We start from the raw sequence: 23,727 nt of genomic DNA, 5'->3' as shown, positions 1-23,727 counted from the left end.
TTTCAAAAACTCGACCTTCGAAATCTAAACCTAGAAATCTGGGGCTGCTGCAGTCCCCTCAGCATCCCATTTCCCGTGTGTGTGTGTGTGTGTGTGTGTGTGTGTGTGTGTGTGTGTGTGTGTATGTAAGTATGTATGTTTATAGAGCCATATTAATTCCCTCGCCAACTGTAGGCCAAGTAGAGGCGTGTCACTGAAACAGAAACAGATTGATTTACCCCTAGTCATGGCTTTAAAATAATTTTTTCAATTTATAAAACTAATCCTATGTTATAATATCAGATGTTTTATAAATATTACTTTAGGTTTTAACCATTATAGTTAGGTTACATTGTGTAACATAATTTAATAAAGTTGAATAAAGTTAACAAAAATACAACATTTTCACATTTTAATAAAAATCTGAGCTTAGTAGATTTTCCTGTGTAGTATTTAGTGGCAATTTTCTGTTCTCTGACTGTTTTTTCCTGAGTTCTTTTCCCCCCTCCTAGTTTTGTTTTGTGATAGACAGATTGTGACTCAAAATAGCATCAAGCCCTCCTGTAAAACAAACACGCACACACACCTACACACACATCTATCCCTAGGTGCATAGGTGGGTGGCCCACAATCCCCATTTAATGAAGGCTATGTTTCATAGGCGGGAGGGGGGCTGTTTTATTTTTTATTATTTTTTATTTAGATCACAGAGCGGACCGCACATCTTCAAACACTCTCGCAGGAGTCATCTGAATAGCTCATCATTATTACAGGGAGAGCCTGTAAAAAAACAAAGACATAATAATTACAAGAGCACACACTTATGCAGAGATGGTGAAAGAGGGAGAGCGAAAGGGAGAGAGAATCACTAAGTGCTTATTTCCATCGCTCTTGTGAAGAAGACAAGCCTGGCTGCTTCCCTTTGAGTTCCCATTACTTCTCCTCCGGTTCCTCCATTGATCTGCTAAGCAGAGTTGAGTGGACAGGAAAGAACAAGATCCCTTTTTTCTGTTTCTTTTCTTCAATTTGTCCTCCTCCACCAATAAACATGTTTTCACCTGGCTGTCCAGAGGTAAACATGACTAGCAACGAATTTTGCTGTCCGCTGTGTATTACCAAGCTAATCATCTGTCTTAACACTACAGTTTGTAGGAATAATGTTTGGTTGCAAGAGCTGTGGCATTCACAGGTGCCTGGTGTACTAACATATATTATTTGGACGGGTTAACATGGATCATTTTACGTTTAATTGCACGTAACAAGAAAAAAAAAAACAGTGGAAGATTGATAGAGAGCTGATATGTCGGTGCTGTTTTAAGAGGCTTTCTTTGCGCCTTGACAAGAATCTAATTTTGAAATATTACAGTGCCATATTTTAGTATAAATATTAAATATGAATTTTATGATGTTTCTCAAAACTAGTAACTGTACTGGCTACCAAATAGAACCTATTTTTTCCCAAGACAAATTAGATAGTAACAGAAACAGCTGTTTGCCAGTTATTTTCACCTAAGATTTGCTAAAGCCCAGATCAGACCAATTACCTGTAATGCGTGCACCAGTGACTTAATTCTGTTTTTCCTCAAAGTCAGCCTTATTGGGTGTCATCTTTGAGGAATTAATAGTTATTGAGATGTCCACCTACTCCTTCGATGATATGATATTCATCAGTCTGTTTGTCAGCCACTGGCCTCCTTATCATAGCAGTGCTTGGCAGTGCTAGCTCTATAATTAGCCACTTAATTAGCAAAGGGGACTTGATTGACAGTTTGGAGTCAGGGACTCACGCTCCTAACAACCGTGTGTGTGTGTGTGTGTGTGTTGGACGTATGTGTTAGAGCCATGGGCAATGTATTAAGACTCCCCTCAGTCTCCACCTGAACCGTATGTTAAAACCTCTTATGCTAACACTACTCAATCCAAGTATACCAGTGATGGGATTAGGTATGCTGGATTACATACATGCTAGTCTCTTCCAAAGACATACCTCAGTCCTCTACCTCAGGCTCCGATCTACAGTAAGAACTGTAACCTCATTATTTCAATCAGTGAGGGCGGCTGGGGCTAATAATCTTCGCCACTGGTGCTGCAGTGTTTTCGGAACGAAATAACAAATTAATACTAAATGTAATAATTAGCCATGTGTGAAGAGATGTGACATGGAGGATAATTGCTGCAAGTAAGACGTGATTGAAAGAGATTTCACAACCCGGTGTGTCCATGATAACATATTATCCTGAAAAGATAAACACCTGACAATGTTTCTGTGCTATACACAAAATACATGTGTATACACGAAGAAAATGTTATTGTATAAAGGCAGTTCATGAATATGGAGCAGCTCCTTCTTCCACAAGGTACAGTTTTTGTTAAAGTCATTTATATATAATTTTTTAAATAAAAAAAGGTTCACGGATATCAGGGCAGACAATGTATATATAATTGATTTAAAGCCCGATTTAAGGTTCTGTATTTAATGGCCATTTGGTAGTGACCAGGGCTCTGCATCAAGAGGCTGTATGAATGATACGTCCGAGTCAATTATTCATCCCAACACCTGGAGCAAAAAGACGCTTGTGCTCAAAACAGGACCAGAAATAGTCTGCTCTCTGTGCGAAGGACACACAGCTCTCTCAGAACCTGCACACAAGTGATTTCAACACACACACACACACACACACACACACACACACACACACACACACACACAAATAAAAAAGCCCTGTCTGCATGTTGTAGCTAGCTCTATTAATTTTGACAGTGTGGTATGTAAATGGCTATTTTAGTGCTTACTCTGCTGGGTAGCTTCATATTGGCCATCTTGACATGTTCACCCTTCAAAAAAACAAAAAAAAAGCTAGAATTTCAGTAGTGTATCAGAAAAGTCACACTAATTTTTACATGCTGTCCTCAAGTTTGTCCTCAACGGCACATTTCTTTTTTTTTTTTTCTTTCTTTTTTTCCTCCCTACTCCCCTCAACATCAAAGTTCAGGATCTGACTCTCTTAATCTGGTATTAAAATGAATAAAGGGGTGACCTTGTCCAAATTAATAAGTCAGTGGTGAAACATGCTTTCAACATTCAGAAAGGTTACACAAAGGTTAGCCTTCAAGCGCAGTGGCGTGCCGAAAGAGAAAGAGCGCTCTCAAGAAAGAGAGATGTTCTCTCTGTCTTTGTTCTTTCCTTAAGATTCGTTTTACTTTTGTTCATGGGACACAGGAGTTCCTTTTCTTTCCTTTATTCCATCTCATCCTTTCTTCAAACTACTCTCCATCTCCCTTAGGAGAGGCCGGTAAAGCAGGGCTAACCCCTTAAAATCCAAGGCTAATTACCTACTAAGGCTTATTATTCAGTAACTACAGGGATCTGGCTACAAACTGGTGGAGCTGTTCTTATGTTATAGTAGTGTGCAATAAAACTTTGGGCCTCTTGTTGGGCCCTGGCCATTTAAGGTATTAATGTCATCAGTATCAGTAGTAAGGTCGTTGTGCTATGGTGTGTGTGTGTGTGTGTATGTGTGTGTGTGTGTGTGTGTGTGTGTGAGTGTGTGTGAGTGTGAAGGTGGACTATAGGCTCAGTTCTGTGGCACAGTGGAGGGGCCTTCTGTCCTCTCAGTCCCTCAGTGTGCTTTCATCGTTGTACTGACAGCTAGGGTCAATGCTTCTTGCCTTTTGGACGCTCTCACCATGGCGCATACGCACACACACACAAATCTTTAGTGTTCCTTCCTTCCTTCCAGCATCACAGTGAAACACTGAGTGTGTTTGGAGACATTGAGCATGAAAGTCTTTGGGACTTCACTGTGTGTGTGTGTGTGTGTGTGTGTGTGTGTGTGTGCTTACACTCTGGAGACCTGAAACAGCAAGCAGTGACTTGTGAGAGACCTTAAGTGGCCATGCAGTTGTGTGTGTCTGTGCGTGTCTGTGCGCACAACTCAAGACGTTTTGCATGTTTTGCACGTTTTTTGCACAAGAAACATCCCTCTTTTATTTTCTTTTTGTTTTTATTTTCTTTTTGTCTTCTCTTCTCTGCTCTCCTTTCCCCCTAGTCATGGCCCTTTCATTCCTCCTTCCTCTACTCTTCCTTTCCTCTTGCCTTTTTCCTTACAGGTCTTTTTTACGGTAATCAACAGGGTAGATTCCACTTCAACCACACTCTAACCACACTGAAAACTTCCTCTGTCTCTCTCTCTCTCTCTGTGTCTCTCCCTCTCTCTCTCCCACTCTCTCTGGCCACTGGAGTGGATCAGTCAAATTATCGAGTGGCAAAACTAATTCGACGCCCGGGGGCCAGTGGAGCTGCCACTTCCCATCAGCCCCGCCGCCAGTCAGCGCCCAACTGTTTTCATTTGGGTCCTCTTGTTTCATTTATTATGGCTATTGGAGCTAATCCTACCAGCAAACCCCCGGCCAGCCCGCCTGTCACTATTGTTTCGCCTCCCCGACACACCCCTGCCTGCGGCGAGAAGGGTCCTCTCCTCCTTCTCCTCTTCTTCCTCCTCCTCTTGCTTTCCGTTAACCAAGGAGGTGAGGTTTTAGAGAGAAAAAGGAAAGAAGAGAAAGCTCATCAATCACATTAGACTCATTTGGACAGCCTTGGCACCCGCGTCTCTCTGTTCCTCTTTCGTTCGCTCTTTCTCTCACTCAGTTGCAGTTGTTTCGCTTCATTTTACCCTCTGTTTCCTATCGGTACCAGGCGACACTTTGTCTTTCAAGGTTTGCTGTAGGGAGAGGACAGCTAGTGAAAAAGAGATTAAAAGTCTTTTTCTTTTCGTCTCACTGTTACTTTTGTTGTGATGCGCTTTTCAATTCCACAGTTGTGCTGTGCCTAAAACATGGTACTTATTCTGAATTTTTTCAGGACCGATTTTGTCAGTGCTGAACTGATGTCATTTGTGTCTGAGAAATCAGCTCAAAACATTTTCCACCTACTTTCTTTCATTTGACAACTTTGTGTTGGTTAGGATTTTTCATGATTATGAATTGTGCAGAATATGTAAAAGCAAATACACCAAACACAAGTGAAAACATAAGAATTGATGAATCATTATACACCTTTTCTTATATGTAGATCTTCCAGTCATCTTCTGTCTGATTGTTTGGTAGAGATATGATATGCAAAATTTACAATGTGAAACAAATTTTTCTTTTTGCGTCACAATGTTAATTTTAACTGACTCATAAGAAGCTAATTTGAGCTTTGGGGTAACTGACACATTACGTCACAAATGAGTTAGCATAGTTGAGGTGTTGGCATAGGTATTTGATACTAGCATCGAGCAGTGTTAGCACACTGTCATCGTTCGATCTACCAGTCTTTACCTTGTCATTATTGTACTCAACTGGAAAACCGAAGTGTTCCCAAACAGGACATGAAAGTGGACTTTTTTTTTTTTACTTTTCCAAACATCACTTTAATTGCATATCATCTCACAACTCTGTATCAAAAAAAAAATCATTAACACACACATTGTTTCGGTTGCACAGGCATTCAGATGGCCTTGCTGTGAGTGTTTAAGCAGAACATGAAATATAGATGGAATAAAGTGAACATTTTTATGTTATTTTTTACTAAGGCTTAAGGTTCCTAAAGTGTAGACGATGCTAAGTGTTTAGGACTCATCATGCACAGAGACCCTCATAGTGAAAGCTATGTTGGGGCTCTTGTCTCTGCTGTAAGCGCTCATGGTCTCGAGGGAAGGTTGGGTGGTCCGTCTTTAATAACCCTCCTTCGTTCTTTCTTTGAAGTACCAGGGAGGTTGTAGCTCTATGCCACTGCAATTAACAGTATTAACAAGGCTGGTTCATTACCACCCCAGATACGTGACATTAGAAGAACAATCGCTTTACTGTACCCAAAAGATGAGCATGTGTTTTAGTCTATGTGTGTGAGAGACAAATTTACCATAAAACTGAGGAAGGTTTTCAGCTGCTTTAGTATTAGTTCATGACTGGTTAAGCTAATGGGTTTTTTTTTTCTTCTTTTTCCTTCCTTTTCATTTTGCTACCATTATATGGGGTTTAAGCGCAACAGTCTTCACTCACCTATTGTTATGTAAATGTAATTCATATAAATATAGCTACACTTATCAACTATAACAACTACATTGCATTGATTAATTCTTAAAGTAGACAAGACGCCTTTCTCTGTCCTGATCTTAAAGGGCTGTAGCCTAAGCTTTCTGAGTATGTAGCACAGGTGCTAGGGGAATTCCAAGGGTTGTAAGACAAATTCCAATACTATAGCACTAAAATAAAAACTACGTGATTGTTCTTCTAAAAGCAACACGTAAAAGATTTTAGTTTTATGAAACCATTTTGTGAAATGTATAAATAATTTATTTTCTCCACTGTAATTCAGATTCCCCACAAGGGGGCTCTAATATCAATCAAGCAGCACTTTTATGCATTATTAAGAAAGACAAAACCCATGTGTGATTGAACCCACTCCAGCAGGATTTTGCCTATGATTGCTGTCACAGACTCCAAAACAGAGTGGTTTCTTTTTAAGTAAAGGTTATTAGGCAGTTTACTATATTAAATAAATGAGTTTAAACTTACCAAGTTGCTTCTAGAGAGAGAAACAGGCTAAAGATAGCAAAGGCTATAGGGGGTGCTTCAGCTTCTGCATGCAAAGGTGTTTTTGGGCTGATTTTATTTTTCCTCAACAGGCAAACAGTAAAGTCAAAATGAAGTTGACAGCCCCAAAGTGGATTTTTGCATATTTTGTATGTCCCAAGGCACTTTTCATACAGACATCTGGATTTGTTCTCTAATGTTCTAATTACCTGATGGACTACCATAAACACAAGAACGTTACCTGCAGCACAGTTTGCACAACTATGCTTGAGGGGATGGTTTGGGTGGGAAATCATTGTTCAGTATTGCAGTCTCCAAGTCATAAGAATAGTTTAAGAATACAACTTCAATGGGCTCTAAGACTTGAACTATTTGAATGGGTATGTGTACATAACATAAAAGAATTTCATATGCATGTGACGATGCTTTTGTTTTCACACAGGATCCATTTCTCCTAGCACATTCAACAACATTCTTGCATGGGTCAGTCTTACAGAGCAAATAAAACTATATAGTAAGTCTGCAAAAATGTGCATAAAAGTGCACACACTGAGGAGGAGGAGCTGGACATGGTGATATCACAGCAGATAGTAAGATCTAACGCTGATTTCTTGTTTTTCCCAAGTAAAATGCCTGAGGGTTCTACAACAGTTCTCCACACATGATCCCTTCTACATACTCAAAGCATGTCCCAAACCGTGAACCTCCAGACTTTATCAGCTTTATCCCCTTGAGTATCAGGATGCACTTCTTCTTCTTCTGATTTGGCCTGCACTTGAGTACAGAGTAAACAGCTTTATCTTTCACATTTGATTCACAGACTTCAAGTTATTGTCAGTGTGCATGCATCTTTACTTACATCGTCAGGCATTGTAGAGTTGTACCACATTAAGGAGAATGCATTGCATTTTGCAGTGTAGATTAGTGACATCTTTGTCACACATATAGCACTATCAAAAAAATGTGGCATCATTCCAAAACACGTTTTGGCTGCTTTGTTTTTAAGGATGTTTCACTCTTTTTAGCTTTAATCAACCTGTAACTCCTATTACAGAGCAGTCAATGTGACTGTGGCCACAGACTGAGCACAACACTCATAGGCTAAGAACTTCTTAAATTTTGATAAACTGCTGAACCTTTCCTTTGACCTTAAACAGCTCAGTGGGGCATTGGCCGGGTGGATCGATCTGTGGTAAACAGGTTTTAAAAAAAACTTTGTACATCATAATTAATCCTTTGCCTCGTGAGAAAGCTCTCATTAACACGCTTTGCGGCTATTGCGCTGCCGTTTGTTGTGCAATGCGCCCTGGAGTGGAAATTTTGTCTACAACTGTGAAACACATAGTTCTGATAATTAAAGAATATGTCGCGAGACATAGGAAGGAAAACAGTGGAGAGAGAGAGAGAGAGAGAGAGACAGAGACAGAGAGAGAGTGAGTGGGAGAGTTAGAGAGACGACATAAGAGCTAGGAAGACAGGGGCAATGAGAGTGTGCAAGAAAGAAAGATGCAGAGAAGGAGAGAGAGAGAGAGAGAGAGAGAGAGAGAGAAAGTGCTCTCCACTCACTTTCTGCCCACTGAGCAGTGCCTTGTTACTCTTTGAACACTTGGCCCATTTATTTCTGCTAAGTCGTGAGATTCTGAGTCAGCCAGCGAGGACTCTAGTGGCTCTTTCCATGAAACATTAACGAGTTCCTGGGGTTAAAGGGATGCCTAGAAATCACTGCTGATTGCAGCTCTGCCGTGTATGTGCGTATGTGTATGTGTACATGCGCATCCACGTCTGCACACACAAAGCTAAATATAAAAAGCTACAAAGGGTAGATTACTGATTTTATGTTGTTAATACACTTAATTATCTCAGGAAAACATATTATACACACTGTGTTCACAGTCTGCACGCACTGACCCTGTGTAAAGTTTTACTATCAAACACACAGTGTGATACAGTTCCTTAGACACACACAAACAGCAATCTACAGGCCCAGCACTAGGTTATTAATCGACTCTGCCTCTGCCACCCACCATTCAGTGCTCCTCAAGGGCTGCTGTTGATGTTGTGGATCAGAACGCCCACAAACCAATCATGGGCACAACTCATCCCTTTTACTTCAGACTCATACTGCCCACTCCACACACTCTTTCAAGAGCAGTTGGTCTTGGTCTGTTCTTCTTCCTGTGCATTCATAGTTTCATGTCTGTTCTCGAATGAAAGTTAGCAACAAATGGGAGGACTGTGATTAACATAATGATGTCATTTTCAATGCACATCTCACCTACACAGACTTCTTTGAAATCATGTGGCTAAAGTTGAAGTATACACACTGTGTTACAGTCATAGGACAGTGCAGATGTTTCAAGTTATTTTTATCTTGTACCTGTTATTGGTATTTTGATTAGTTTTAGGTAGCAGAAGAGCTTCTTCTTCTTATTATTATTATTATTATTATCATTATTATTAATAATATATTTTAGGTTATAACACTTGTAGTATTTTATTTTTATATTATTATTGTACATTGTATCATTTTAATCATTTTTCCAACACAAAAAAAATCTGAATTTAATTGACCCTCACTACATCATCACCATTCCTCTTATCATCCCAAGATGGCTTTAAAAAAAAGGGTTGCAAAGGATGAGCACTAGTTACGGTGATGTGGTCATTACACACATGCCAACATCTCTACATCTCTTATGGGCCCTGTACACATTAAGGAGTTGAGAAAAAAAAAAAACAATGAAAGAAAAAAATGTGAGGGAAGTGATTGCTACAGCAGGGAGTTAATTAAGGGTTTATTCCCATTTGATAGGAACAAAGCTCGGTGTAATTTTACCTTGATGTAATATAAAACCACAAGCTGCCACTGCAGCATTCGCTAATTATCGCTTAATTCCTGTGGCCACTTGGACTGCGGTGTTGTATAATACAGAGGGTTAAAGGAAGGCTTTAACGTGAAGGTTAAGGCAGGGTTGTGCAATTATGCAGTATGGGAATCAAATGCGTGATTAATTGGTGCAGCTTTTAGTGAGTTTAAGGGGTTCTTGTTTTAATAACCCTTAGATGTTGACAGTTATTACTTTCTTTAAACGTACTATCTAAGTGTAATTAACTAAGGACTTGTCTGATTACATAATAGGTTACACAGTAATTACATTTACATTCAGTTTAGGTTTGAGGTTGTTGCTTTTCTTGTGGTTTTTGTCCAAAATTGACAAAATCAAGGCACAAATGGAAAGTTTAAGCAAGGCTTTTTCATTTAAAATAATAAAATTAAAAATCTACTTACAGTACTACTGTGTCAAAGGTCAAAGACCAGACAAAATGGCTGTACAACAAGTCAGTTTTTCAGTGCCACACATAAAACAGGAAACTTGAAAAGTATAATATTAAATCCATCAGTACTTAATTTATCCACCTTTTATGCAGCTATTGTCACTTTAACTCCTTCCTTTAACTTCCATGCTTCTAATCTTAAACCTTTGAGTTACAGCTATGTCCTTCCAACAAAAGCTGTTACCAAAGCTCTTAATGACTTAATGTTCACCTTCAAAGGCACACTAAAATTCACACAAGCAGCTAACCCAAACACACCTTAGCTGATGCTCTTGTATGAGGAAATGTGATGTTCAAGGAAAAATCAGTTTAAAAGAAGAGTTTCCAAAAATAGATTTAAAAATATACTAGAAGATAGAAGATGTAGCCCCACACTCGCTGGCATCCTTGTGAGAAAACAACTCAGCGCCATGGGTCTGAAAGGATGTGTAGGTGTGAAGATGTCCAACATTTGTAATTGGGATTACTTGAGTCATGAAAAGCAGACAATGCAACTTCCTTCTAAGACTGAACTTTGGAGCTGTAAATATCTCTGCAGATTACTTTGAAAAACGGAATGCAAGTCTCCTGAAAAAATGGAAGCTGTAAAAAGGGATGGACACAATAAATACTGAAATTTTGTAGAGGAATGTGCAGTCTCAGATTTCTTTACGATGCTGATGATAAAACCAGGGGTTGTGATGAAAATAATGCAAGCATAACCACTTTTTTACTGACCAGTGAATCTACATGCATCGTGTGCTTTTGTATGTAAAATTGATAATAAAGTAAAAATTAATAAAAAATAAATAAAATGAGAAAAAATAAGTTTTCTTGCCTTACAATAGCCCACATGTACATCTCCACAATGAATCAAGCATCTTAAAACCTCTTTAAAACAATGTCTTTGGCGTCAAATGAATAACCATTTTGCCTTTTTCTGTGAGGTCAATTTTAGAGACTTTTGACGCTGCAGATGTCTGGCTTTTATTACTGCCATTGCAAAAAGCATGGCTTAGTTAATTTCTCTAAAATGGAACAATTCAAATCAAACCACTCTGAACAAATTACATCTTAACCATTCAATTATGCAGAAATCTTGAAAAATTGATGGAATTCCCCTTTAATGGCCAACTTGACTGGAAAGTTAGTGGTCTCCGACTTTTGCACAGTACTTTATGAACATGAACGCAGTGGAGATCTGCACTTTTGTTTCAGTGAGCTGTGATTTAGAAATGATTAAGGTGGTGCATCTAAAATTTCAAGAAGCTTTTTTTTTATTACCAGTTCTAACTTTCTGCACAGTTATGCATTGAAAGGTTAAGAGGGCCTTTGCTATAGGACAGCGCATTCGGCAGTTTTGTGAGACAAATACGGGAACACACATCATCGTTCCTTTTGTGTGTGTGTGTCTTTTTTGGATACCCAGAATGTCACACTGTAATTAACCACCCCTGCCCTCTCACTCTGTCTCACACATACAGCACACACACACAGGTCATTTGGCAAGACGTGTGGAGCCTTTTCACACCCTCGCCCCGACACAGCTCTCAGCCTTTGGTGTGAGTGATAAAAGTCTCAGATCAATGTCTACCCATGAGCGATCCAGCGTACCTCCCACCAAAGCCAGCGCACACACACACTCTTACACACAGATGCATACACCTATACATATCTGAATTTTACATTAGCAACTGAATGATTACAATGGGGTAGAACAATAGCAATTTACTGGTTGAGCAATTACAAACCGGTGAAACAGAGCAATTAAAGTGTACAAGCATTTAAGCACTGCAAAACAAACTCACTTCAAACAAACTCAGAGCAAACATTCTTTTTCTCCCTCTGTCTCTGCGTTCACACAAACATTTTTATCAGCACTAAAATTTGTTTTCACTACAACTTGCTCTCTCGCTCTCGCTCTCTCTCCTTCTCGTCCACTCCCTTACACTCCCCTCTGTCTAGGGCATCAGTGTCCCTATTCCCACGGTGAAGTGTGTGTGCGTGAGTGCATGTGTGCACTCTTATCCTGGCTCTAATAACAGCATAGCTCCGCATCAGCGTCTGCCTTCATTAAAAGTAATTACTGAGCCTTGCTTCTTCTGCTTGCGCTCACAAACTGTCAGAGCACAGGTGTAGACTGAACTCGCCATCCGCTCCCCCTCTCACACTCATCAGAAATGAGACACTGGCCTAAGACTTGTCTAAATAGCTTCCACAGGGAAAGTAACTTTACTCTATTAAGAACGCTATTATATGTACCTATAACTATTTTAAGTATAAATTTTAAGTGTAACAATAAGCCTCAGGTAACTTGCTACAGTGTTGTTAAGTTATAATGCAGTAAAGATTTGAGGCCTACTGGGTTAAGAAAGCACTTACAGCCAGGATTTCTGACGAATGATAAGACCTGGCAAATTTGGACCTTTTCATGGGTCTGCAGTGGCACTTGCTACAAAGGTTTGTGCTGATGCCATAACACCAAAGACCTGAAATGCTGTTCACAGGCTGAATTGATAGGTAGGTTAGTAAAACCCATTTTATTCCATGTGCTGACCTCTCCCCCTTGTGCCGGTTTATCACCTAAACAGTGGGGGTCCCAAGACAGAGAAAAACCTTTGCCTTTCATTTAGGCTTTTATTCGCCCACTTTCAGCGCGCTCCATTTCTCGCCACCCCTTACAGAAAAGAGCGCAGCTCCGATTTCGCCCGTCAGCCATCCGCCTTTGTTGCATGTTCATCCCATCCCGATTTCCGCCATTCGGAAATTCCAAAGGAATTAAATACAGTATAGCCTCCGCTCTCTTTCTCTTGCTTCTTTCCCTTATTCCTTTTTATACTTTCCGCTGTCTCAGATTACTTGGAAAACATGAAATTGGATGGTAATATTTACTGTTTAGAGAATCAAATTTCCACAACCATCTCTGTTTCTCTCTCTCTCCCTCGCTGAGCACAAATGTGATACTTTTTTTTCCCTGAGACATTCAGAGTAAAAAAGAATGACCCCCCCCTCTTCCAAAGAGAGAAATGCACAATTCAACAATGTGTCCAGTCTGTGAGCAAGAAAGCACTCGAGTGACCTTCTTTGTTCAAAACATGATCTCTCCAGGCTTGTTCTCACAGGCAATCTGTGTTTTTTTCACCTCTCCATCTCTTTTTTACTCCTTTTTCAGTGTTCCCCCATCTGTGTTTCTTTTTTCTGCCTCGCTTTTGTATGCACTCTCACATACAATGGCCGAGCCACTCTGTTTATGCGATTGTTCCATGGGGGCTCATCCGGGATCGGAGTGGGTTTTCTTCCAGCTGACTGGAGAGACACACTGCATCGCTGATGGAGGAGCGCTGGCTGTAAATATTTGAAGGTTGGGGGGTGTTGTTGTCCAGTGATTCGTGCTGCATTAAGTCCGTACGGCCACCCAGCAGAACTGCACATCTGCAGACACGCCATCATGTGACCCCTGCTGATAATATCTAACTAACCCGACTCGCTGTGGGTTCACCGAAGCATTCTGCACCTGTTAAAACTGTTTGCACATGCGGTTTTAGTGAAATAAATGACCCTAGCAAATAACTAAGCCAGTCACTGGATTCGACAATGCGCCAACAAAAATTTGTGTATGCTAAAGTAAGAAGTCTATAAGTTGAAAAAGAAAAAATGCTTCATAATGTTGGTTCGAATGGACCTCTGCACCTGTTGACATATTTTCACAACCTTTTTAAACACTCAGAACGTTACAGATGCTTATATGTGTAAGTGGCTCAGGCTGTATTATCTTCCCCATACTTTTATATACATAAACATTCCACTCATGCATAAACTTCGTTAGCTTGAAAAGCCCAAAGATCAACAGTGTTACTGTTACTGACATGTTTCACCCTGAACTTGTGTGTCATATCGAGGGACACCACTTTTCATTTGTCGTCTTTTCACATTTTTGACCTCTTGTGGAATCGACGCAGACGCCTGACGCTAGCAGTCTCAGGTGGTAGATAGCTACTGTACTTTTTGACCCAAGAAGCAACAATTTCATTAATGCTGCAAAAGATATACAAAAAAGTCCTGAACTCTTCAACCTGGTGAAACAGTGACCCTTTTCAAAGCTGAAATTAAATCTGCTGATGTAACGCTCCCCGATTCTGAGATCAAAAGAAGCTCCTTTAGAGGTTTTTTTCTTCCCTCTAGAATCCGCCTCTCATACCACTCTTTAATTAAACATTGTTGTCTAGGTTCGGGGACCAGTTTAACCACGTCGCACAAAAGGAATCCAGACCCACACCTGACCCCTTTCTACCTTCCTGTCCCTCACTATACACTGTAAAAAGGATGTCTTTTCATAAATTGACAATTTTTGGTTGCCTGATAACAGTAAAAAATCATCTACAGCAGAAACCTGAACTACAGCAGTTATGAAATATAGATGGCCCAAAAGGAAAAGTTTAAATAAAGTTTAAATACACATCATAATTGCATTATTATAATGAATGGTCAATTCATTTTATTTATTTGCTATATATAATATAATATCATATAATGTCATACAATATAATATAATATAACTTTTACTGCAGGGTGGATTCAGGTAGTCTAGGCCCTCAGCTAATATGTGGCAATATAAGAAGCTATTGCTTACTCCAGTTTCAACTAATTCAAGCTATTATATTTTGTTTACTTGAATAAAATGAAATATTATAAACATGCTTCAGTCCCATGTTACCTTGTGGCCACGTGTATCTACCCTGTGCTTCTATGTTTTTATTTTCTTCTATTACAAGTAACCTTCATCTCCCTCACCTCTCCACCAAGTTAACTATTAATAAGTGAGCAGGGATGGGTCTGTCCTGGGTGTGGGACACAGGTTGGATGAGTTTTCCTGTCCTCTGTCCATTGGGTTCTTGCAGGATTGGTATTGGGGGGCTGTTTGCCTCACATTGAAGCCTGAAGCATTCAAAGGCCCGAACCAGGAGCTCTTGTAGATCTGAAGGGCCATATGAAAGGCAAACAATAAGCAATCTGTTTGTCCACCCCTGCAAAACGGCTCTCGCCTTTCATCCGCCGGCTCCCATTTCCGCGGGTCGCGACTTCCCTCAAACATCAATTACTGTTACGCACGCCGTTTGATCTCCAGGCCTTCTCCTCCACATAGCACTGGGAGGGAGGCAGAAACACACTGGGACAATACACCTCTTGTGGTTTTCTCCTTTTTTCCTTCTATTTCTCTAGCAGCATGTCATATATAGCATGTACCTTGTTGGTTGTGCGCAAATATTATGAGACATTGGCTTACCTGATCTAAAAGGCTTGGCGAGCACATCCTAAGATTACTTGAGAACTGAACTCAGCAAGTGCAACGTTTTACTACTCTCAATTTGAAAAGATTTCACATAGGATTTCACAAGGCAGGTTTAACAGAGCAGTTGAGAAAGACTCAAAACATGATCTCTCCGGCCTAGAGAATAAATAAAATAAAAATATTTGGAAAATGAATCCAAAACTTCTGCGTTAAAGGCTCAGACAGTGGGATTTGTAGCTGTTTGCTTTTGTCATGGAAACTGTCTATATAAGCCTATTGGAGCAGCATATTTTCTGACATGTCAACATGTTGATATGGATATTCACGTCCAGCAATCTGTAAAATAAAATATCCTCCAAGTCTAAAATGTTTCTTCATAAATCTTATTGACTACTACCCTATTGAGTTACCCTAATGCATTTTCTGTCAGTGGCTACTTGCACCCCCCCATCACACACACATGCACGCACAAACACACACACACACACACACACACACACACACATCGACAGTTAATTCAGATCTCAAGAGCAAGTTTGAGATGCACTCAGAAGCTTGTGCAGCTGCACGGCTGACAGTCTGTGGGATTAGGAAACAAAACGAACTCATAATAAAATGAATCAATCACACTGACGTTCTGTTTAAACGTGGCCATTGCACTACTGTGCCGCACGGATGGGCCTGGGTGCATAAAAACAGCGAGGTGCTTGTTTCCAGTATACATGCAGAGAAGTAGTTTCATTAGTCTCTCTTGCTCCCCTCCCCACCCTACTACAAAGTCTATCCGGGCCTGATTTGGTTTTTCAGCATATAGATAAGAGCGTTGGTATACCAATTCCAATGTGCTTGAGAATTACAGTGTACAGTTGATGTTGACATTGATAGATAGAAGGTCCACTTTTTGGAATGCCGTGTTGTACAGCAGTTCCCATGTCATCTTTGTTTGCGTGTTTTTTTTTGCCTTGCCTTTTCTTGTCTTCATACGTAATCCTTTCTGTTCTATGAGCTCTTAGTGGTTATTGGTTGCAGTGTCGCAGAACACCATTATAGTACTTGGTGTGCAACTGGTCATAGATTAGCACTTGTTTGTTTAGATTATTTGTATTTCAGTTTGCTTTATGATGGTTGGGTTTATTTGCATTATTCAGTTGTGAATGTTTCTCCTTTGTTGTTTGACAGAGGAGCATGTGGTCGACTTTGGCAGGACTTAAAGTGCAAAAGTGTGCCATGTTCTTCACCAACTGAGCAAGACGGCAAAAGAGCTGAATTTCGTTTTCTGTACTGTCATGGATTCCGCAGGCCATATCAGTAATGAATTAGATCAAGGTGACATCCACATTCTGAACCCGAGGAAAAAAGAAAGATGAAGGACACGAGTCTTCACTTTTTTTTTCTTTCTTGTCGCCAGAATGGTTTTTGTGAAGAAATTTTGAGCACAGTGTGCACAAAAAGGCTTTGCGTCGTCACTTAATGAATTACTTAATGCGGCCCCTTCGTCGTTTAATTGAATTAATTAGGGGCCTAATTGGGCTGAGTGATGATGGCTTCCGGGGTTGTGGAGCCCTTGATGAGCTGAAGGTAGGGCTCGGGAAGTGTGTGTGAGAGTAAGGAAGGGTCTCCTGGGATACATGCGCGCACACACACACACACACACACACACACACACACACACGCACAGGCACAAGTCCACTGAATAGGGTAGCTAGAGGAAGCAGTGTCTACCCCATTTTCCCCTGGAGGAACAGGTGTTGTTGAGACTCAGTTAGGGTCAGCATCAACCTCCCAAGAGAAGGAAAATACAGAAGGCAAGTGATTCTCCAAATACAGTCACTATGAACAAGTTATTTGTGTCTTCATTAGCTGGTTACAGGGTGGTCATTTATTATCAATCAGCTTGTGTGTGTGTGTGTGTGTGTGTGTGTGTGTGTGTGTGTGTGTGTGTGTGTGTGGATCCAGCATATTTACCTGTCAGCTGTGTGTTGCAGGTTTAACGGCAGCAGCCATGGCGGAGGCAATGAAGCTGCAGAAGATGAAGCTCATGGCCATGAACAACATTCACGGAGCAGGCAGCCAGAATGGCACTGAGTCTGAGAATGAAGAGCTCAACTCCAACGCAGGTTAGCATCCTGCATATCACCCACACAAACACCTGATCACATATTCTCAGATTCATATTTGTGAGGGCCTACATTTTTTACTAGTTGTACTGAGCTGAAACCTGGCTGTAATGACCCAATCCTAAAACACTGTTCAGGTTCTGAAAGAGGAAGAGCTGAGAGAACGCATCTGAAAAAATGCTTTATCTTGACTCTTTCCCTCACCTTCATCAGCCTGAAGGGGGTCATTCAACAACATCAACCTTGAAACAGTGTAATTTATTCAAATAAGGTACCGTGATATTAAATTAAATTGTAAATGCTCATTTTTGTTCAAAATAAACTTCTCTGGTTATCTTGTAAAATTTTAAATACATTTTAAATGTTCATTTTTTCAGTAAAAAAAGCAAAAAAATCTATATTTTGTTTTTGATTGCATGTATTTCACAATTCTTACATTTTACATTTCAATTATGAGTCATGCCAAGATAATCTAATGGAATTTGAGACTTGATGATGCATTGAACCGTTTACAAAAGAATCCTAATTAAATCCAATCATTCAGATGTCAGAGATTTACACTCATACAGAAGTCTCACAGTTTGTGTTTTAGCACAAAAGAAAGACAAAGATTTTTGTATTTCTGCTTTGTTGCAATTTTACATATTTTGCTTTTCCTCTGAAGCCATTCACACACACACACACACACACAATCACATCTATTTTTTGACAAGTGAATCTGAATCATCCACAGTGTCTGACCTGTAATACATCACAAATCATTTGGTACGCTTCCTTCTTTACTAGTCAATCATAATGTATCAGTGACATTAAGAGTCAAAGAGTCAAAATTGAATGAACAGATCTCTCATGAGTAGAGGCACAGTAAAGGTTAAGAGTGAATCGGGGCGATATTGCATGTAAAGATGACACACACACACACACACACACACACACACACACACACACACACACACGACCTGAGGTAATGGGTTCTTGCCCACGCCTCCCTCCCTGCTGTAGCTTTGCTTTATTGGGGCTAATGACGTCCTTAATGTTCACCACCTGACTGCGCATTTAGATTGTGATGTTACCAACGGCACACATACACACGCACACAAATGTCATACTTTATCACAGTGAACAACAGCAAGCACAGACACAAATGCCATCCGTTCTTATTGCCAACAGCAATAGTGCTCTCTCACTCTCTCTTTCTTTCTATCTCTCTGTGTCTCTCCCACTCACACACACACACACACACACACACGCTTGCATACACACTTGCACACAAACAGTACGTGAGTCTGAATATGCAGAAGAAGACATAAATACAAGAGATTGCATTGGCCATGTCACTTAGTTGACAGGCCAGTTGAAAAGCCTGTAAGTAGTAAAACAAACAAGACAAACTCAATCATTGATCTCTTACATGGCTTTTAGAAACAACTGTGTATTCTCAGACATTTCCAGGAAGAATTAATGCCATTAGCATTTTTCGGTGTTTTGTCAGAGATGAATTTAAGGCATTTATTTAGGTAAGCTTTAGATCTTGGGAACATAAGAGAATTACAATTACATTAGAAATCATGTAATATACTCATAAATTACCATTTTTTTTTAAAAGCAGCAACAATAAGAAATGACTATTCCAGTGTGTGTTATTAAACAAAACTAGAATAATAAACTGGGAAGTCTTTGACTAAATTTAGAAAGAAAATATAAAAATAGTGGGTATGTAAATCAGAGCCCATTTCTTGCTGTTGGAGCAACCAGTTTGAGTATTTAAAATATACATTATAATGAAAACTAATCATTGCTGATGCATTTCAATAGATTTTTTCATTTGTGTTTATTCCAGCACTTGACAGCCCTAGTAAGATTGAAATGTCATGTTTTGGTCCTACAAAAAAATCACCACAAGCCAGGATTCTTTCTGAGATTTTACTGAATCTTGCAGTTGCCTTTCCCTTCCCTTGCAGGTCAGCGTGCACTGGAGTTCTGCTTTCGTGATATTGTTGTAATCTGGCAGAAATTACAAAAGGATGCAAAGTTTACAGAAGGAGTGTTGGAAGGATAAAGATAGAGTGGGGTGTGGAGAAAATGAATGGCAGGAAAATGGAAAGAAGACATCTGTCACACAGTCAAGCACCGTGCTTCTAATGTACCGTTGCTGATAATGTGCAGTTGTCACTAATGATAGAGAGAGAGAGACGCTGACATTGACTGCTATAAGTCATATGTTTAGTCACGAAAAAGGGATCATAATGTCAAATTTATTTAACGAGCAGCTGAAAACAGCACAAAACACCGCAGTGTGATGAAAATCGTTGCTAGGGGGCACCTTCTTCCAAACCCAATGTTACCTCCAAGATATTATTCGTTTCTTGATGAAAAGCATCTTCACCTCGGCTATTGTTTTCAAAGTTCACGTGCTGGATTTCCAACTGTAGTTGGGGAGACGTCCACAGGGAGAGAGGAAGATGAAGAGAGAGACACTGAGTAAAAGGGCAGCAAAACAAGCTTGCAGGGGCTACGTCAGTAGAAACTGAGATTGAGGATTGAGTCGAATTTCATCCCTGTTTGCAGTTGTCAGCGTCGTGTGTGTCTGGCGATGCTGGAGTGTGAAACACAGTAAGCATGGGAGTGTGAGATGATGTATTATGTGAGTGTGCACTATGTGTATGTATGTGAGTGTGGTGTGGTGGCAGTATAACATATCCCCTAACTCCTCTATGTAGTGGGCATACTTGTACATTTACAGAATCAAGCTCAAATGGGTTTGAATGGCAAGTATTTTAGGCTGAAAGTTCTGATTTCTTTGGTCAAAAAGCTCTTGGTTGACTTGGTTGATGTAAATTTCAGTAGCCATTTTTAAGGGCTTACTGCTTCCTTTATGCTGCTTGGGTGACAAAGGGCACATACACTTTTAACAAGGAAGAGGACATAATCAATGACTTTGAAAACAACAGTATAAGCAAAAATGTTTGTGCCAGAAGTTCATTACCTCATAAGCAAACTTCAGTGCCTGCAGCTGTGAACTTCTTGAAGTCAGTTTGCCTGAGTATGCTGATTTTCCTCCCAGCCTGTTGTAAGTAGAGCCTGACTTGTACGAAAATGTTATCGACACCAATTCTGATTACTGATAAAATGGACAGTATATTTTAAAATGATCAAAAATATAATTGTCTCCTATGGTTTTGAACTATCTGTATTATATAATTGTCACTTATCAACCGTTATTTGTCAAATGTAATGGCCAGTTCTCAACTGTCATTTTTTCTGAGCATCAGAAATTGAAAATATTTTCACATGGGGCTTAATTGAACTCTCAGCTGTTCCTGCTAAATAACTCATTTTTGTGTTGTTTTTATTGGTTTTCTTCACAGAAAAGTGTGTTTTTTTTGCACATTGTTTGTATGATTATAAAAAATAAAACCAGCCACTAAATGTCAGGACTTTCAGATCAGCAAACCTATATATTTGTCTGGCCCTAGTCATGAAGTGTTATAGTAGAGCACACAAGTGTCTGGAGTTCTGTGGAACCTTCCTGGAGATGTTTAGTTTGTGGGCAAAACGTCTACTGAGCGACATCCCTGTAGATCCTTGAAAAGCAAGCCTCACTTCTCACACTTTTGGTCCACGGTTAGTGTGCTTTTATCGTAGGGCCGAGAGGTGGACTGTAACTGTGTGTGCATATGTGTTTGTGTGTGTGTGCTGTGGAGGGGAAGCTGGTTGGAATCTGATCTAGTGTCCTTGCGCTTTTCAAGTTAAACAAACAACCTCCAAAGCTCTGTGGCCAACTTTAACCCCAGGTTCTCTCTCTCTCTCTCTCTCTCTCTCTCTCTCTCTCTCTCTCTGCTGTGGCAGTGCTCCCCCCCAACGACAGCTGCAAAGCCCTGATGTCTCTGTTTTTTCTACACACTCTTTCATACTTCTCCCCTTTTTTCATCCCCCTTTACGTTCCTCCAAGCTGTGTTATTGGTTCCCTCCCCTTGCACTTTCTCTCTCTCTCTCTCACTCTCAAGCTGCTTTTTTTTTCTTTTTTTTCTGAAGAGAACATCAAAGGGATCTGGCTAATCTGTGTTCAACCCCCCCCAACACACACATGCACACACGCACTACCACTCCATGTGGATTGTGCCACAAAAAGCCAGAGATATCTGCAGCAGGCAGTGAGTGAAGATAGGCTCGATTTCAATCTCTCTCGCTCACGCGTTCTCTCCCTCAAATGATGACCCTCACCCTTCCTTGAGAGAGCATGTGAGAGGCAACAAAAAAGGCAAAAGCTTGCAGGCTGATGAGGTTTTTTTTTGTTTTTTGTTTTTTTTTTTTGGAGAAGGACCACAGGGACACGACTGGTGTTTAAATGTTTGTTTTCCCTCTCTTTATGGCTTATTCTTTTAGTTTGATGCCTCCCACATCACTTACAGACCAATCAAGCTACTGATTTGGCACAGAGTAAGTCAGCCCTTTCACTTTTTTTGTAGTTTAGTCAAGTCACACGAAGTGCAGTGGAGGAAGTTCAGTGGCAGCTGTAAAGCACATTGGGCGGGGTGGGAGCAATGTTTACGCTAGCAGGGACGCTCCGGCCGGGGTGGCTGAAGAGCTGGTAGTGGGGCTCCCATGAAATGGTGTCTTTAAATATAAATACATCTTCGAAAAACCCTGTTAACAAGAAAAAAAAGATGGGGTGGGGGGGTGGGGGGGGTGCAGCTGAGGGAGATGGAAAGCGGCTAAAACAGAGAAGAAGGAACATGTGTTTCTCGTCTGAGGCGGTAGTAGAAGAATAGCTGAGCAAAAAAAAAGAGAGAGAGCTCATTGGTCTAATGGAGAACTGTCAGGAAGAATCACCGTCACAAATGACATCAGAGAAGAACTGATATATTTTTCGCCAGAGCGACTGACAAGTTAAAAGAGAAATGCTATGCATTATTTAAACAGGCTCTCGAATCTGTCAGCCACGTGATTTGCCAAGTTAGCAAAAACCAGGTGTGGGTGGAGAGAGAGAGAGAAAAAGAGGTGGCAGAATAGTGGTAGAAAGAGGTTGTGAGAGTGTGTGTGTGTGTGTGTGTGTGTGTGTGTGTGTGTGTGTGTGTGTGTGTGTGTGTGTGTGTGTGTGTGTGTGTGTGTGTCTGTTGGGGGGACATGTGTGCATGCCCATTGCAAATTCTTAACTAGCAGAGCGGTCAGCACTTTTGTTTCTTTTTTCTTGTCTCTCATCTCTCCTTTGATTTGTCCTTCACTCTTTTCTTTCAAGTGCTTTGCTCATCAGAGTGCAAGTGTCATTGTTGTTTAATCTGATCGGACTGTCCTAGTGCTGCCACCATGCAACTTGTTTCATCAGACATTTCAGCTAAAAAGAAATCTTTCTTCTTCATCTTAGGTCCCTTGCACATGCTCCATCCCTTCCCATAATTCCTCTGTAACCGGAATCACTTCTCTGAACACCTGTAAATGTTGTCACTTGATCTCCTCCAGTTTTTGGTTTTGTATAATATCAACAGTATCACGAAGGAGGAGGGTCCATTTTGATGTCCTGGCCAAGGTGGGCTGGATTATTTTTCAGCCACTAGAGTAGTTTTGTATGGGCTGATCATGGCTGTTCATCCCAAAGTTTATCCTCAAAGAATAACCACTGTGGATTGTTGTACTAGGACAATGAGAAGGCTTTTTCGTAAGGGGACATTTTAGACATGTAACTGAGATGATTTCTTCTCCTTCTTCATTGTTGTTAATACGTTATATGTTAGGAGAGTGATGTTCTAATGAAATACTACATATTCACAAGCATAACCTATATATTGGTGATAGAGAAGTGTGATTCATCACTCCACAGAATATGTTTTCACTGCTCCAGAATCCAGTGGCCCCCCATTGTTTGGCATTGTGCATTTTGATCTTAGGCTTGTATGTAGCTGCCCCATCATGGAAACCCATTTCATGACACTCCTAATGGTCAGTTCTGCTGATGTTCCTTCCAGAGGCAATTTAAAAGTCTTAAGCTGTTGTTCCTCCAAGCTGCTTCCATTTCACAATAATAGCACTTACAGTTGACAGGGGCAGATCTAGCAGGACAGAAATTTCACAAACTGTAGCAGAAATTTCAAACTGTAGCAGAAATGGCATCCTATGACCGTGCCATATTTAAAGTCACTGAGCTCACCATGCAGTCTTAAGTTACAGAAGTTCAGACGAGCTGGAAATCATCAAAGTAACTTTTTGAGCCCATTTTCAAGGCACACATAGTACCATGTCTTGAAATGTTATAGACTGTTAATGGAAATCTGTGTCCTCAAAGCCTTCATAATGTGATACGGTTTACCATCAGAGTAAATTCTCACCAAATTTTAACAATTTGAATCCAAAAAATCTAATCTAAAATCTGAAACTAATGTTTCATAAACCACCCCCCTGGTCCAGACCATCTCTGCACATTGACCACTGATAAAGTAATGATGTCTCTGT

General features: G+C 40.3%; 1 protein-coding gene across 4 annotated transcripts in view; it reads left to right on the top strand.

Annotated features, from left to right (window-relative positions):
* Nucleotides 1–23,727, top strand: part of dacha (dachshund a) — a 156,902-nt gene that overhangs the window by 86,891 nt on the left and 46,284 nt on the right. For all 4 annotated transcript variants that reach the window (XM_037546065.1, XM_037546066.1, XM_017705335.2 and 1 more), the window contains exon 3: nt 17,149–17,280. In XM_037546065.1, coding sequence (XP_037401962.1) covers nt 17,149–17,280 — 132 coding nt within the window. The remainder of the gene's footprint in view (nt 1–17,148; nt 17,281–23,727) is intronic.

Source organism: Pygocentrus nattereri, chromosome 16 (assembly GCF_015220715.1).
Source record: "Pygocentrus nattereri isolate fPygNat1 chromosome 16, fPygNat1.pri, whole genome shotgun sequence".
NCBI lineage: Eukaryota > Metazoa > Chordata > Actinopteri > Characiformes > Serrasalmidae > Pygocentrus > Pygocentrus nattereri.
This window is presented reverse-complemented; position numbering and strand designations above follow the sequence as displayed.